Source organism: Moschus berezovskii, chromosome 24 (genome assembly GCF_049115385.1).
Source record: "Moschus berezovskii isolate FMDL1 chromosome 24, NW_MosBer_1.0, whole genome shotgun sequence".
Lineage (NCBI taxonomy): Eukaryota > Metazoa > Chordata > Mammalia > Artiodactyla > Moschidae > Moschus > Moschus berezovskii.
The window spans coordinates 7,760,885-7,776,143 of NC_142483.1; the positions used below are offsets into that span (position 1 = coordinate 7,760,885).

The window sequence follows — 15,259 nt, forward strand, 5'->3', positions numbered from 1 at the left end:
TCCTGAGGCCCGTGCACCCTAGAGCCCGCACTCTGCAACGAGAGAAGCCACTGCAACGAGAAGCCCATGCACCGCAACTGGAAAGTAGCCCCTGCTCACCGCAACTAGAAAAAAGCCCGAGTAGCAGCGAAGACTCAGCACAGTCAAAAAATTTATTAATTAATCATTAAAAATAAATAAAAGAGGAACACTGAAATCCAAAGACATTTAAATGGGTTACTTAGGGTACGTTCCAGCTACGTAGTTTCAGGAACCAGGACAAAATGAAAATGCAGGCCCCTTCTAAAAATTATTAAGAATTTCAAGATGGAGATGGCAGAGCATTAAATCAAGCCCAGGGCCCTTCCCAGCACAGGGCCCTGCGTGACTGACCCCAGCACCCAGGCCTGGAAAATCCATCTCAGCACCTCCTCATCCTGATCCGAATGCCACCCACACCAGACAAGACGGTTTCCTTCTGCAGCTCAGACAAGACAGAAGCTGGGGCATCAGGGAGCTGACCCCAGGTCATAACAACGCTCTCTTGCTTGAAGTTTCAATGGTCAAGTGTCTCATAAATAACTTCTCTCATATTGCTCTTCCAATAACAGCATGCTTGCAAAAGTTACAATGCCTTCTAAAATTACATCCATAACCATTTTTAATAACATGGGAAAAATCTTAAGATAGCACATTAAATAAAAATAAAAGGAACAGGGTGAAGATGGCAGGTTGAACACACACATATACTTTTGCTCCTCTCTATGAAAAAAGACAGTAAAAGAATTCCTTTTTAAAGACATAAACCTTACAAGAGGGCAAAGAGAAAAAGAGAGGCAGCAGCAACAAAGCTTTGGTAGCTAGAAAGCTGGAAGATGGTAACCCAGTGCCGCCGACCTGCTCAGTCTTAGGCCAGCAGCAGCAGGAACAATAAGACACAACCTGAACTTCTCACCAGATGCCCCCGAAGTTTAGAAAGTGGAAGAGACAGGGATGTGCAGAGGTGAGGCAGGAAGGCAGGGCTGAAAGAAGGAGGTGAGGTTCAAAGTCTAGGACCAGATCTCTGCCCCTATCCACCTCACAGAGCTACTGTCCCAGTAGGAGACTGAGGCTTATCCACTGGAGGGGTTAAACGGAGTCCCTGGACTGGGGACGTTCAGGCACCTCTAGGGCGGGAGGCAGCAAGCATAGGATGAGTGATGGATGCCAAGACTCCGCCCCCAGGACTCCTCTCTCCAGAGCACAGGCTGCCAGGCCTGTCCCTGCCTGCAGGACGAGCGAGTACTCTCTCCACGGGCTCTCACCAGACACATCATAAATATGTACCCCTGGGGTGGGGGTGGAGGGGAGCACACTGGTGATACAGGGGCTCCCTCAAAAAAACAAAGCCCCCTCCTGACACACACTCGGACCTTCTAATCAGCTTCTCAGTGCTCCCGACACCCCGTGTCTCCAGAGCTCTCAGACAGCCCCAACATGCCAGATGCAAACCCCCTAACATGCAAACCCCCTAAAACATGCAAATACCCTAAAAGAAAAAGGAGACCCTGAAAGATGGAAACTCGCCTCCAAAAAAGCTATTGATAATCAAGATAGATATGAAAAGTCCCCATGACGTGAAAAGAGGACAAAAATTTTTAAAGGCCAATTTAAAGAGTTACATATTAAAGTAGAAAAATACAGCCACATCACAGGATTCATTCATTCAAATAGCTCTTGGACAGTACAGGGAACTCTGCTCAATGTTATATGGCAGCCTGGATGGGAGGGGAGGTTGGGGGCGAATGGATACAATTATGTGTACGGCTGGGTCCCTTCGCTGTTCACCTTAAACTATCATAACTTTGCCAATTGGCTACACTTCAATACAAAATAAAAAGTTTTCTTAAAAAACCTGATAGTAGAAGTGAAATTTTCTATTGAAAAGTTGTTCAATAAAACTGGGGAAATCTCCCTGAGAGAACAGAGCCCAAGGCCTGGGTGCCTCCAGCTCACAAGGAATGACTAGCCCCCCTAGCTCCAACTCCAAACAGGCACCCAAAGTCACAGATCACGGCCCCACAGTCAGCTCCAAGGGACTCCAGGCGAGCTCTCCCCACCCAGTCCCCAAAGCCCCAGAAGCTCCTCCGCCCTGTACATCCCATGCTGGCCTCCTGCAGGGAGAAAGTGGAAGAACTCTTTCGCCAGAACTCCCTCGCTGCCACGAGCACTCTAATACTCATGACGAAGATTCCTTAATGGAGCTTTTCACTCCTTATGTAGAGGCAAGACTAAAACACAAATCTCTCTGGGGAGGGAAAACAGCAACTGAAATTCATACTTATGAAAGCTGGAGGCCCCAGGGTCTCTCCCGGGGCGAGTGCCAGAAAGGATATGGTACCAGCTCAGGGAGCAGAGTGGAGGGGATGGAGAGACTGTAAGTAATGAAGACACTGTCCACAGGGTTCACCCTGGAGTGTCCCGAGCCAGGCGGCTCGTAACCCTCTTCCTATCCCCTCACCGCACCAGGCACTCACTCAATGCCCTGTAAAGTGGTTTTCCAAAGGTGCTGTGAGCCGAGAGGACTCAGCAGGTTCCCCAGGGGTCTGGGGTCAGGTCTGATGACAGTACATGAGAATGATTTATCGGTGATATTTAATTAGAAATCCAGACAGGCCCTCCTTCTTGCCCCAGAAAAGGCGGCACTGACCTCAGTGATGGGCATGCAGGAGAAAGGCCACTGAAGAGGTTCCAGGCATAGTCTCTGCCATTGTTACAGGGATGTGTCGCTCATGGGTCAGTGTCACAGAGTATCTGCTCATTTAACCCTCACAAGGGCCCTCAGAGGGGGCCAAGGCAAGCAGCAGCACCATTTGACAGAGGAGGTGAAATGCGTGCAAGTGGAGTAAACTGCCTCAGGTCACGGGGCCAATAAAGGATCACCCCCAAATACTCGGTTTCCAGTCCAGAGGGCTTTCAGCCACAAAACGGTGGCATACAGAGAGATGGAGGGCGGGTCTGGAGAAGCCTGTCCCACTGAAGGGAAGAGAGCCTGAGCTCATTCCCCTACCCCATGCATACCCACCCCAGGTGCTGCCTCAACCAGGAACTCTCAGACCACAGGCAGCCTCTCCAAGCCAAGCAGCAACCTGGGCGGAGTGGGAGCAGGAAGGACCCATACAGACTTGAGGAAAGAAAGAGAAGACACCTCTGCCCTGGCCTCAGAGTCTCAGAGAAAATCTGACTGCAAAATTCCTTTGCAGCCCTGCACTCTGTGACAAGTCAGCAAAGTCAGAGGAGTATTAGGCGGGTTACATGCTCAGGGTTTTGTTTTGTTTTTTTTAAAAAAAAAAAAGGCAAAGAGTTATTTTTTAATATCAGTGGGGAAAGATGGCAGAATCAGGCATTTTAAAGACTTGCGCCAGCCTGGGGAGCCGCTGGGGTCCCAGTCCCTCACAGAGAGACCCAGGGGAATCCCGCTGCTCTTTTCAGGACGATACAATCTTTCACCGCAGAAAAGATGCAGGCACTCAGGTTTACAGCAGGCAAGGGATCCTCCGCATCCAGAGAAAACTTCTCTAAAGACAAGAGCGCTCGCTGGACCAAGGTCAATGCCCTGAGCTCAGCCTAAGCAGCAGACGTCGGCCAAAGCGCAGCACCCAGCCTCCACTTACTGCGGGGACAGGAGCGCGTGGACTCACCTTCCAGTGATCGCCGGAAAGTTCAAACACAAACTCACTGCTTCGTTTGTCTCTCTCCTTGGAAAGCGCGCTCTGTGCAGCGAGAGAGCGCCTTTCGATCCGTTCCAGCAGCCTCACGCTGGTGTCTACGAAGCCGTTCTTGCAGTACTCGGCCTGGGGAATGCCTTTCCTCCTGCACTCGGCCACGAAGTTCCACTCCTCCTTTATCCTAAAACGGGGCGACAGAGGTCGCGGTCACCTGCCTGGAGAAGTCAGGTAGGCCACCTGGGCGCATGCGCAGTCCTTCTCCTCACCTGCAGTTTCCCAGCAGCCGGAGACTAGCCCTCCCCTCCACTTCCGCCCCCTCTCCCCGCCCCTCCTTTCCTGTTTCCTCTGCAGTGGGGGATCTGGGGGTGGGAAGTGGGTAGGAATCTTAAACATTCAAAGTTATGAATTATTAGCAAATCTGACTTTAAAATACAGGAGTTACACGGCTGAAATTTTTACCAAAATTACCTAGTCCTTTTATTAATTACAATATCCTTTGATATTATAAGGTGCCAACCCCAATATTTTTTAAATGCAACTTTTAAAAATGCAGGAATTTGCTGATCTTCCAAGAGCCATCAACCCAGGTGGCGCTAGTGGTAAAGAACCTGCCTTAAGAGACCTGGGTTCGATCCCTAGGTTGGGAAGATACGCTGGAGAAGGGCATGGCAACCCACTCCAGTATTCTTGCCTGGAGAATCCCATGGAGCCTGGAGGGCTGTAGTCCATAGAGTCGCACAGAGTAAGATACGATTTAAGCGACTTAGCAGCACACAGAAGCATATGGATAGAAATATACCGACAGCCCCAGTTTATAAAATATAACTTTAGAAGGTCTACCATCAGCCACCTTGCGAAACATCACTCCTACAGATGAACCTGTTATTCATAAACCCCAGTTTCAGTCAGACACTGGAGCTGGTGCAGGACTCCTCAGCCTCCCCTACTCCCAGGACCTTCTCGTTGCTCCTTCCCTAAAGTGAAAGTCCCTCAGTCGTGTCCAACTCTTTACCACCCCGTGGACTATACAGTCCATGGAATTCTCTAGGCCAGAATACTTCTCCAACCTATCATTTTATAGTTTTCTTCTTCCTCCAGCTTGGTCATAAGCTCCATGACGATGGACTACATCTCACCGCCCTTCTGATGCCCACACAGTCATTAGAACAGTGTTGGGCACCTGGGGGGCGGGGCAGGGTCTTTCTCCATTTAGACATTTGATATCTGCTCTGCGCATTTAATAGGTTAACCTTCTGTGTGATACAAAACAAGGTTTGTTGTGGTTGTCCTTCAAATCTATCACACAGAGACACTGTCTCAAGTAGCCTGCCTTGGATAGGAACTTGGTGCAAAAAACATTCAGGAAGGCAATGTGGGCCCTTCTTAGCCCAACTCAGGGACTTGGGGGCAGGCGGGGTCCCAGGCTTAAAAGGGGGGCTGTTTCAGAAACAGGCTGCGACTGCAGCCCTGACTCTGCGGCAACACAAATGCTGAGCGAACAAGCAAACAAAACCCCTGTAGCAGAGGGTCAGTCCCAGCGTGGACACTCTCAAGCGGTACCTGACGGAGAAATGCACTAGAATCACAGATGGCTCTGGGGTCTCAGGCAAGCCCAAGCCAAGGGGTCAGGAAGGGCAGGAACAGAGCAAAGAGTCTGGCGTGGGAACATCTCCGAGGGCAGGGCTTGACTACCAAGTACTGTCAATTGTAAGAAGAAAAAAAAAAAAAATGGAAGGCTCAAGAAAGCAGGAGACTGGTAGATATCATTTTTTGGAATGCCAGAGCCCTGGGGAATTTCATCTAATCCTATAGGGGTATGTACCTTTGTCGTTGACTAGGCTAAGCTATTTTACGACTCGGCAGGGATTGAAGTTAAGTTGTAGAAAATTGATAGCGATACAGATCATCCTTGTCTGCAGACATTCTTGTCTCTTGGCATTTAATACATCTATATGCTGATGAGGCCCAATTATATCATTCCATTCAAGGTGTCCTCAGTGAATCCAGCCTCCTTGCCTCCCAACAGCTCCACCTGAATAAGTAAAAGGCATCCCAAAGGTGACAAGTTCCAACCCAAACTCCTGATCTCCACCTGCGAAACTTGCTTCTTTCTCCATTTTAGTAAAAAGACTTCCCAGGTGCTCTGACCCCAAACCTCAGGATCATCTTTGACTCTGTGCTTTCTTTCATATCTCACATCAAACCCATCAGCAAATAAGGTCATTTTTACCAGAATCTGGCCACTCCTCACCATCTTAACTGCTCCCATCATGGTCCAAGTCACCAGGATCTTTAAGTAGGGAACACTCTTGCCTCCCGACAGTCTACATTCATCCAGCATTTTGAGTGGACCTGTGACAGTGTCAGTCACACCATGTCATGCTTCTGCCCACACCTCTCACTGGTTTCTCATTTCACCCAATAAAGCAGTTGTCTCACTATGGCCTAAGGCCCTGCAGATCTGTGCCCTCCCCTTGCCTGTCTGACCTCATCCACTTCTGCACCCTCCCTTATTTTTTCTGGCCTCCTGGCTCTTCCCTGAACCACCCAGGCAAAGCCCTGCCTGAGGGTGTTTGCACTTGCTATTACATCGGCTTGGAGTTCTTGATCCCATATCTCTGCAGGGCTGGTTCCCCAGGACTATGTGCAAATGGTTCCCCCTTAATCAGACTTTTTGCTCTTCAGAAACCACTTCAGGTATCAGTGGAGTTTCATGCTTTGTCATTACTCTAGGAGAACGGGAGCATTTGAGAAAACTATCTTGCTGATGGCATTGGCTAGCACACTACTACAAAGGTCTTAGTCACAGGGAGCTGAGCTGGAGAATAGCACTGGGTAATCAACTAGCCGGTACTTCAGGGTCTATTTATGAAGTCTATAAATAATGTCATCCGTGCTCAGTCATCTCCAACTCTTTGTGACCCCATGGACTATAGCCTGCCAGACTCCTCTGTCCATGGAATTTTCCTAGCAAGAATACTGGAGTGGGTTGCCATTTCTGACTCCAGAGGATCTTCCCAACCCAGGGATCAAACCCACATCTCCTGCGTCTCCTTTACCACTGCACCAAACAATGTAATAAAACAGATAACATTTAAAAATACCACCACATGGAGAGACAGGAACTTAATACCAGAAGAAAACGCTGAAGGTAAGAGTTAGAAGTGGACTCCTCTGGAAATACCAGCAGGGGCTTGGGGTGATTTGCTTCTCATTATTAGTTTTTCAGTATAATTTAACTATTTTAATACCGTCTGATAAAAATGAACTTAAATATTTGCCTGTAGCTCTAACTCTAATAGCAGTCAGGGATTCAGACCAGACCCTAGATAGAAGACACTGGTTGAACTAATAGAAGAAGTCCTCCAGAAATTTCACAGCCAACAACACAGCCACAGCGAGGTCTTCTATTCACTGAGCACTTTTCAGACTAATGTTTCTAATTTTCCCTTCTTCGTTTCTTAGACTGAACCTGAAAGTAGATTCTGGCAATGCAATGAAATGATACCCATTCAGTCCTACCCCATACACCTTTCCTATATCACAAATTACAAATTGATGTGACTATTTCTCATATCCTGGTATAGTCAACATAAAACAGAGAAAAAAAGGAAATCAGATATGTGATTTCAAAAATATTTAAATACTAAATCTTCTCTGGATTTCTTTTTCAAATGTCTATGTCTTAGACCCTTTGAAACCTAATGAGAGGAAAGTCACAATGAGAATATAAACTATTTTTACAATGCCATTCTCTGCCTTGAGAGTAACTAACATAAATAAAATGTCATTGTCTTTATCACTCATGTAACTGAATAATCTTCCCCTTGAGTCAATTTTGGTAGAATTTCAAATACAATACAAACATACAAAATAATGTCATTAGGACTCTTAATTAAATCAGTAAATGTGCAAATAAAAACTCTTTCCTTAGAAAATGAGCCCACAGTCTTAGCCTAGATGGCAATAGCCTCATTGGATGAAAAATTCCTCACTTAGAGCCTAACAATAGCATCTCTAGCTCTCCCTCTAAATGACTGAGTTTCATTCATGTCGAATGATGTTCTCTATTTTATCTCTACTTATAACATTAAAGTGTTGGGACAAATACAGTATTACAAAATCAAACACCACGAAGTGAAGTAACAGAGCCCCTCGCAGTGATGTTTACAAGTAGCAGCTTCATTATCCAGCATGATCAGAATAGGTATTTGTTTGGTTGAAATAGTTCAGAGAAGTGGAGAACCAAGAATAAAGAGACATTCACATCCTACACATTTTGATTTTATCCTAAAGCATCAACATATGTCACCATTTGCCAACTTGATGTGGCAGTCACGGACTGCCTTTGAGAATGGATCTGCAATCAGAATCCCACTCTGCCTTTCTTATATAAACCACCCCCATAACACATCATCCAAGACTTCTAGTTTGAGTTTCTTCACAAGGAATAAACATTGCAGATGTGCAAAGCCACCTGAATGTGCGACCTTTCTAGCTCACTGTGCTTGTGTCCGTCTTGCACAGTGGTAATTCAATTGTGTGGTTCATGCTGATCACACACGTAGTGTTTCCAAAGCACTCAACTTAGTTTTCAGATACACAGTAACTCTCTTTTACTCATATCTCATGACTGTGTGATAGCAGTCAAACCACATCATTCCAATCCAGATAAAAATGGCATCAACGCAATGAATCTTATCTAGTGTTCAGCTCAACAGGGGAGGGCTGAGTGCAGGCCTCACGTGGCCACGCAGGGGGAGAGCATCAGACAGCCTGCTGAGGTGAGGTGAGCAGTCTTCTCAGAATTTACTATGGAGACATTTAGCATGTCACTGCTGTCTTTCCATGACTAGCATGGTGCCTGCAATGTGTGTGGGTCCTTATAGCTCTGCGTGTTACTGTTATAGGAATCGAACGTTCATTGTGGGCAACAGCGTGAAGATTCTGAAGTCCAGTGAGCACATGTCACTGACAGGCAGAAATCTCAGAGGAGAGGCACCCCCTCCACAACATAACTGCAGCCTCCCTATTCGCTGAAGAAAGTGCAGAGCAAGTACAGAGAACACATACTTTTCCAAAGCACTTTTCTCAAGCCTTTCTGCCTCCTTCTTCTGCCAGGCTTTGTGCTTCTTGACACGAGTTTCCCACAAGGCTCTGACGACGGAAATGTCGAATACAACCACTTTATGTCCCATTTTGAAAGCATGAAATCACCTGTTTAAGAAACATATATATGTCAGCTTCATACACACAGAGAAGAAAATAGTTTTAACTTGAACTTTAAAATATGAGTGAATCAATTTTATCACTAATGATGAAATGGCCTGTTGCTTCCAGAATGGCAGTTTCTAACGCCCTTAAGGTCTGAGAGGACTCTTGTCTGTAAGTCAAAATTCAGCACTCAACTGAGGTCATCTCCGCTAGAACGTCATACTTATCTCTTTACCCCTCAGCTGAAACATGGGTTCCCAAAGCCCCCTGGGCATTCCTCAAGCTTCATGGTTCCACATTCTATTAAATTTATTGGAATCTGATCTTCCAAATACATTGTAACATGCTCAAAGGTAAATTTGATGAATTAATTAAAACACACATGCCAGTTATCTGAGGCTAAACACCAACCCATTAAGTAACAAACCAAGCATTGTACCAAACCCCACTGAGCACTTTCCTGCCCGGTACTAACCACACAGCCTGGGCACTTGTCCTATAGGTTTTTCCTGTGACGTGAACCCTCACGTGAAAAGCTGCTGATCCCTGTTTATGTGGTTTTCTAAATGCAAGCAAATTCAGACTCAGGTACGTCTTGGTCATCACCTCTTGGTGAGACCGAGCGCGGCACCTGGCACATAGTAGGCACTCCATAAATATTCACTGAAAGAATAAGTGGGTAAATGAAAGAATGAAAGTGAATAAAAGATTTGCACCCAGGCTGCCTCACTCTCAGCCCCTCAATGACAGTTCTCTCTTCTTTTTATTTTCCCACCTCATTTTACTGTTTAAGTGATTATATGCTCACTGTAAAAAAAAAAAAGATCAAAAGTACATTTCAACATTCATTCCATTAAGGCATACTTTCTCCCTTATTGAAGTAATACAAGATATTACTAGATATTGTTTTAAACTTCCTCTACCTACAGCATTGAAATCTGGCTAAATCCATTTCCTGATCTGCAAAATACACAGAGCGTCAGTTGGCAAATAGTATGGCTGTTGAATATTCTCTGTTCCAATTCCAGACACTTTTAAATAGCAGTCAGTGAGGATACGAAACCCAATATTTCCTCTTCTGCCTCAAGTTTGTGCTCTCCACAAATGGCTTGCCAATATGAGTGGGAGAACTGGCTTATGTTTGTGCAGCTGAACATTTGAGGTCCATGAGTTTAGTCTAAGAGCTGAAAATACTGACCTCAACTGATTCCCTTCTTTCCTTTCTGACATCTGGGACTGTCTTTTGTCTCCCTTAAAACTCTTTTACCTAAAGGAAATTTTTGACAAAGGTGCAAATGGTGCAAGTTTTTGTGTGGACATATGTTTTCAGTTCTCTTGGGTAAATACAGAGGAGGAGAATTGGACAGTCATATGTCAATTCTATGTTTAACTTTTTCAGAAACTGCCAGGCTGTTTTCCAAAGTACTTGCACCATTTTACATTCCCATCTGCAGTGTCTAAGGGTCCCAGCAGTTCCACATACTCGCTGACATGGTTAGTATCTCCCTTTGTATTACAGCCATCGCAGTGGGTGTGAAGAGAGTCCTGTGGTTTGCATTTCCCTGATAGCTAATGATGCTGAACATCCTTTTATGTGCTTATTGGCCATTTGTATACTTTCTCGGGAGAAATGGCTATTCAGATTCTCTGCTCATTTTTTAAATTGGGCTGTTTGTCTTTTTATTGTTGAGTTGTGGCAGTTCTTTATATATTCCAGATACTGGTCCTTTGCCAGATGTATGATTTGCAAAAAACTTCCTCTCGTCTCTTCCCACCACGCGAAAAGCAGAAAACCTCTTCCTACTACACGGTCCTTGCAGTGTCCTCTGCGGAGAAAGGTTAACATGATATTCACTTCAGAGGCCAAATACTTAGAGGAATTCCATCGTATACCACAGAGTTCACACACTGAAGGATGCACTCTGAGCTGAGAGGCAATAAGGTGATACCTCACACAGCAGGTGATCAGTTTGGTTGGGTTCAGACCTCGAATTCCAACCTGACCCCTGAGGTTGTGATTCGCACGACAGATCCGTCTTGATTTGGCAGCACTGTTCAGCTGCTCCACGGGTGCCACCTAGTGGCCACCTGGGACGGTGTGTGATGGTCCATCCTGGTGGTTGGTTCTAACAGACTTGGACATGCTGTTTAGGGTCAGATCCGAAGAGGTGCAGCTCAGGGATGAGCCCAGGAGTTCATAAGCAACCTTCCGGAGTTGTTCTCCAGAGCCCCTCCCTGGTCCTTCCAGATTCCTGGGGCTCACTTTTCAGTCCTCTGGTCAGAGACCTGGCATGTCCTACAACTGTACTGGTTCAGGCAGCAGGAGGACAGTGAGAGGGAAAACTCAGTGAGAGTTTGCTCCAGCCTCTGGGGACCACAGTTTCTCCAATCAGAAAGGAAGGATCCTCTCTCTCGTAGTCTGGGTGGCTGACATCCTCCACTACCCACCTTCTCCCCAAGGCCCTTCACAGCTCCTGCTACACAATCCTGTGTAGGCTGAGGCACGAGAGAGTGGAGAAAAGAAAAAGGCAAAAGAGAGGGATTTACCCCCCGTCTCTGAGCATTAGGAGCCCCATTCTCACTCCTGGAGCAAAATTAATACTTTGTCTTCAATTCTGGGTTTCAGGCTGCCTTGAGTCCAAACTGGGGAATACTTGAGGGGGGGAAATGGGGAAGAGACCACAGGTTCTGTGCTACTTTGAATTCTGGTGTCCTTCCCTTCTTCTCTTGCAACTGTTTACTTTTCAGGGACTTCCTATTGCTGTTCTGAGCAGTATGTCCAGGTTTAAAGCTGCATTTAGTGGGAGAGACGGGGTAAGTGTGCTTGCTCCATCTTGGGCTTCCCTGCTGACTCAGACAGTAAAGAATCTGCCTGTTCCATCTTACTCCAAACCAGAAATCTCCGCATTTAATTTCCCTTTCACCACTTTCCTTACTCTGTTACCTTTAGCTCAGGAGCACTTTTTTTTTTTTAAGCCACACCTTGTGGCTTATGGTATCTTAGTTCCCCAACCAGGGACTGAACCCACATCTTCTGCAGTAAAAGCACAGAATCCTAACTGCTAGAACACTAGGGAACTCCCCTAAGCTGCAAAAGTCTTAAGGCTTCGACTTTTGACAAAAAAGCTTTCATAAAGGAATGCCAAGCATCAGCCTGAAAACAAGAAATTAAAGACTATAGCCAGTAACGGAGAATACTTGTTAAAAGAGAAAGAATCAGGCAGCCTAGTTTCTTTGATGAAATCTCTGCACATCATCCAAGTCTACACATAAAAGCAAACCAAAAGGCCAAAATAAAGTGAACTGCTTTTGAGTAGTGTAGACAGCCAGTCATCCAAGAATAACTAAAGCTGGAAGACTCGCCTGCTGTCCAGGGTGTGTGTTCTAGATCAGCCAGTCGTGGCTCTGATTCTTTTGTGGTATTTCTTTAATTTTCTTAGATCAGTAAATCCACGAAAAGTAACCAGATCTTTACATTAATTTCTATGCATTTAGAGGTATGTAATTAAAGTCCCTGAATTACAGAGACTGCCTCTTCTTGATGCCTTTGTGTTCTATTTTTAAATAGTTGCAAACCTGGTGGCTCAGACAGTAAAGAATCTGCCTGTGATGTGGAAGACCCAGATACAATCCCTAGGTTAGGAAGATCCCTTGGAGAAGAAAATGGCTAACCCACTCCATTATTCTTGTCCGGAGAATTCCATGAACAGAGGAGCTTGGTGGGCTACAGTTCATGTGGTCACAAAAAGTTGGATACAACTGAGTGATGAACACTTTTCACTAAACCAACTTTAGTCTCAGTATTTTGGTGGGAAAGAGTCTATCCTGATTGTCATCTAATCACATTCATTATTTTCATTTTCTGCCAAGCAGAAAAAGAGGTACTATCCTTCAACTAAGGGGGTTCTGAATGTGCCAGGATTTAAGTCAAAGTTTTGCCTGTCAGATGTTCTGCTTACAAATGTGCGTAATGAAAACTAGAGACTCTAAGAACAGTAAGTGGTGACTGTGTATGCTGGGGATCTACACTAACAAGCAGAGATCCTGGGAAGCGGAGAAACACCAGCTCCTGAGTCCCAGGTCCAGCCTAGCTGCTGGCACCCTGTACAGGACAGGGCCGAAGTCCAAGGGCCCCTAGACAACTGAACAGGTTTGACCTTAACCCAGGAGGTCATAGCCCCATGGGTGGGGCTGAGACTGGGAAAGTGGTTTTACGACAAGAGCCCATGAGTCATTCCATCCAGGGTTAAAAAGCCACTTGGAGCCAGGGCTGGGATGGGGGAGCCAGAGAAGAGGCAGATTCAAGGACGGACGCAGGTGCCACTTGCTTAGCAGCCTGGGGGGAATGAGAGTCCGCTGGCAAATTCACAAAGCTAATCTCTTCTTTGTACCATGACCTCCATTCAATCCACTCTTTCAGGTAGTTACATAAAATGCAATTTTCTAAGCATTAACTTTTTCTGCAGAGCTAAAGAAATATCACCAAAGTATACTACACCAAAGGCTTCCCGGGTGGCTCAGTGGTAAAGAATCCACTATTCCTAGGTCGGGAATATCCCCTGGAAAAGGAAATGGTAACCTATTACAGTATTTTTGCCTGGAGAATCCCACAGACAGAGGAGCCTGGCGGGCTACAGTCCATGGGGTTGCAAAGAGTTGGACACGACTGAGCAACTAAACAACAGCAATACTACACCATAGCAGAAGAGAAAAATTAACCTCTTCAGGGTCCAGTCTGCAAACCCTGGACACAAAGAAAACATTAACCTCTCAGAGAAACCACTAGAACCAAGGAGACTCTCCTGAGGCAGCATAAGAAGGCAGAGCTTGGGGCTGGGCCCACAATGAACTTAACAGCAAGGATTCAGGGTTCCAGGAGGACTCTCATGCCAGTTCTCTGCTGGAGATCTGGCTTCACAAGGTGAGCACAGAATCATGAGAACAAGTCTCCCTAGATTTGGCCAAAGTGTCTACAACCACAGAGCACCTTCCAGAGAAGAAAACACTTGGGACTGTGATGGGGGGGATCCACTGTGTCCCTCACTATGACAAGAAAGGACACACGTACAACGTGTGGTCAGGTTCACTCCCCTCCAGTGTTTCAGGCCCTGAGTGACAAGGTCAGCCTTCAGAGATGCTCAAAGGTTGGATTCACAGTGGAAACAAATTTTTTTTCCTGAAAAAACCATTTGCGCTACTGCAAGATCAGCAAACTTTCAGTAAAGGGCAAGATAGTAAATATTTTATGAAAGTACTTATACAACAAAAGAGAAAATGCCTGGTCTTCCTGCTTGTCTGGCATGGGCCTGCCCAAGCAAAGAGCTTGCATCTGTGCTTCCACCCAGTTGCTGCCCACTGGACACATTCTCAGGACCAGAGCGAGCGACAGACCCAAGAGGAAAAGGCTTGACAGGCCACGAGCATGGGGCAGAGGAGGGGGACCTGCTACAGCCAGCTTCGCTCCCTGCCCCAGTGATGCCTGTGTGACCTCCCCTCCCACTCATCTCAAGCCGGACAGCGGGCTGAAAGTCAGTGACACTCTAACTCACCAACTCTCCAGCAGAGATTCAACTGCTTGGGGCCTGGCAGTTGCCAGCAGTAGAGTCTCAAATATGTGAATGGCAACCAGTGTGGGCCCTGGGCAGCACTGAGATATGGCTGGCCAGGTAGACAGGTGCTAAGAGTCTAGGGCAAACAGGAAAAACGGGCGTTGCTCCGGTTTGGTCTCCACGACTCACGTTGCCCTGGTACTGCCCCTGTGCCCAGCCTGTGGGTGATCCTTCGCTGACCCCAGTTTTTGTGAACAATAAGAGAGAGCAGCTTTCATTCCCCCAGGCTGCTGACTGAGTGGCACCTGCTCCCCTGTTCCTGAATCGGCCTCCTCACTGCTCCCCGAATGGCTTTGTTTTTCCTGGACACAAAGTTCTAGTGGATGCGAGAGCTCTAAGTTACATGCACAAATGCCTCGACTTTCTTCTTTTTAAAAAGCTAGAGCTTAATTCCTCTCTCCTTGACCTTGGGCTGGACTTACGGACTCACTTCTAATGACTATAATGTGGTAAAAGTGATGGTGCGTGACTTCTGAGATGAGTTCTGAGATGAGTTCTCTCAGTTCACTCACTCTGGGGAAAGTCTGCCACCATGTCCTGAGGGTGCTCAAGCAGCCCTATGGAGAAATTCCATGTGAGAAATTTCCTGAGAGAAACTGAGGACTCCTGCCAATAGCCACGTGAGTGGAAGCTGTCTTAGCAGCAAATCCTCAAGGCCTCGTCAAGCCTTCAAATGACTGTAGCCCTGGCCAAAATCTAGACTTCATGAGAGACCCTGAGCCAGAACCATTCAGCTAAGGCACTCCTGGT

The 15,259-nt window shown here is 46.4% G+C and overlaps 1 protein-coding gene across 4 annotated transcripts in view; it reads right to left on the minus strand.

The window, feature by feature from the left end:
- LRRC2 (leucine rich repeat containing 2) overlaps window positions 1-15,259 on the minus strand; it is a 79,249-nt gene that overhangs the window by 19,854 nt on the left and 44,136 nt on the right. For all 4 annotated transcript variants that reach the window (XM_055413655.2, XM_055413656.2, XM_055413654.2 and 1 more), the window contains 2 exons: window positions 8,760-8,903; window positions 3,660-3,867 (listed from right to left, as the gene is read on the minus strand). In XM_055413655.2, the coding sequence (XP_055269630.2) occupies window positions 3,660-3,867; window positions 8,760-8,884 (333 nt within the window). In that variant the 5' untranslated portion in view covers window positions 8,885-8,903. The remainder of the gene's footprint in view (window positions 1-3,659; window positions 3,868-8,759; window positions 8,904-15,259) is intronic.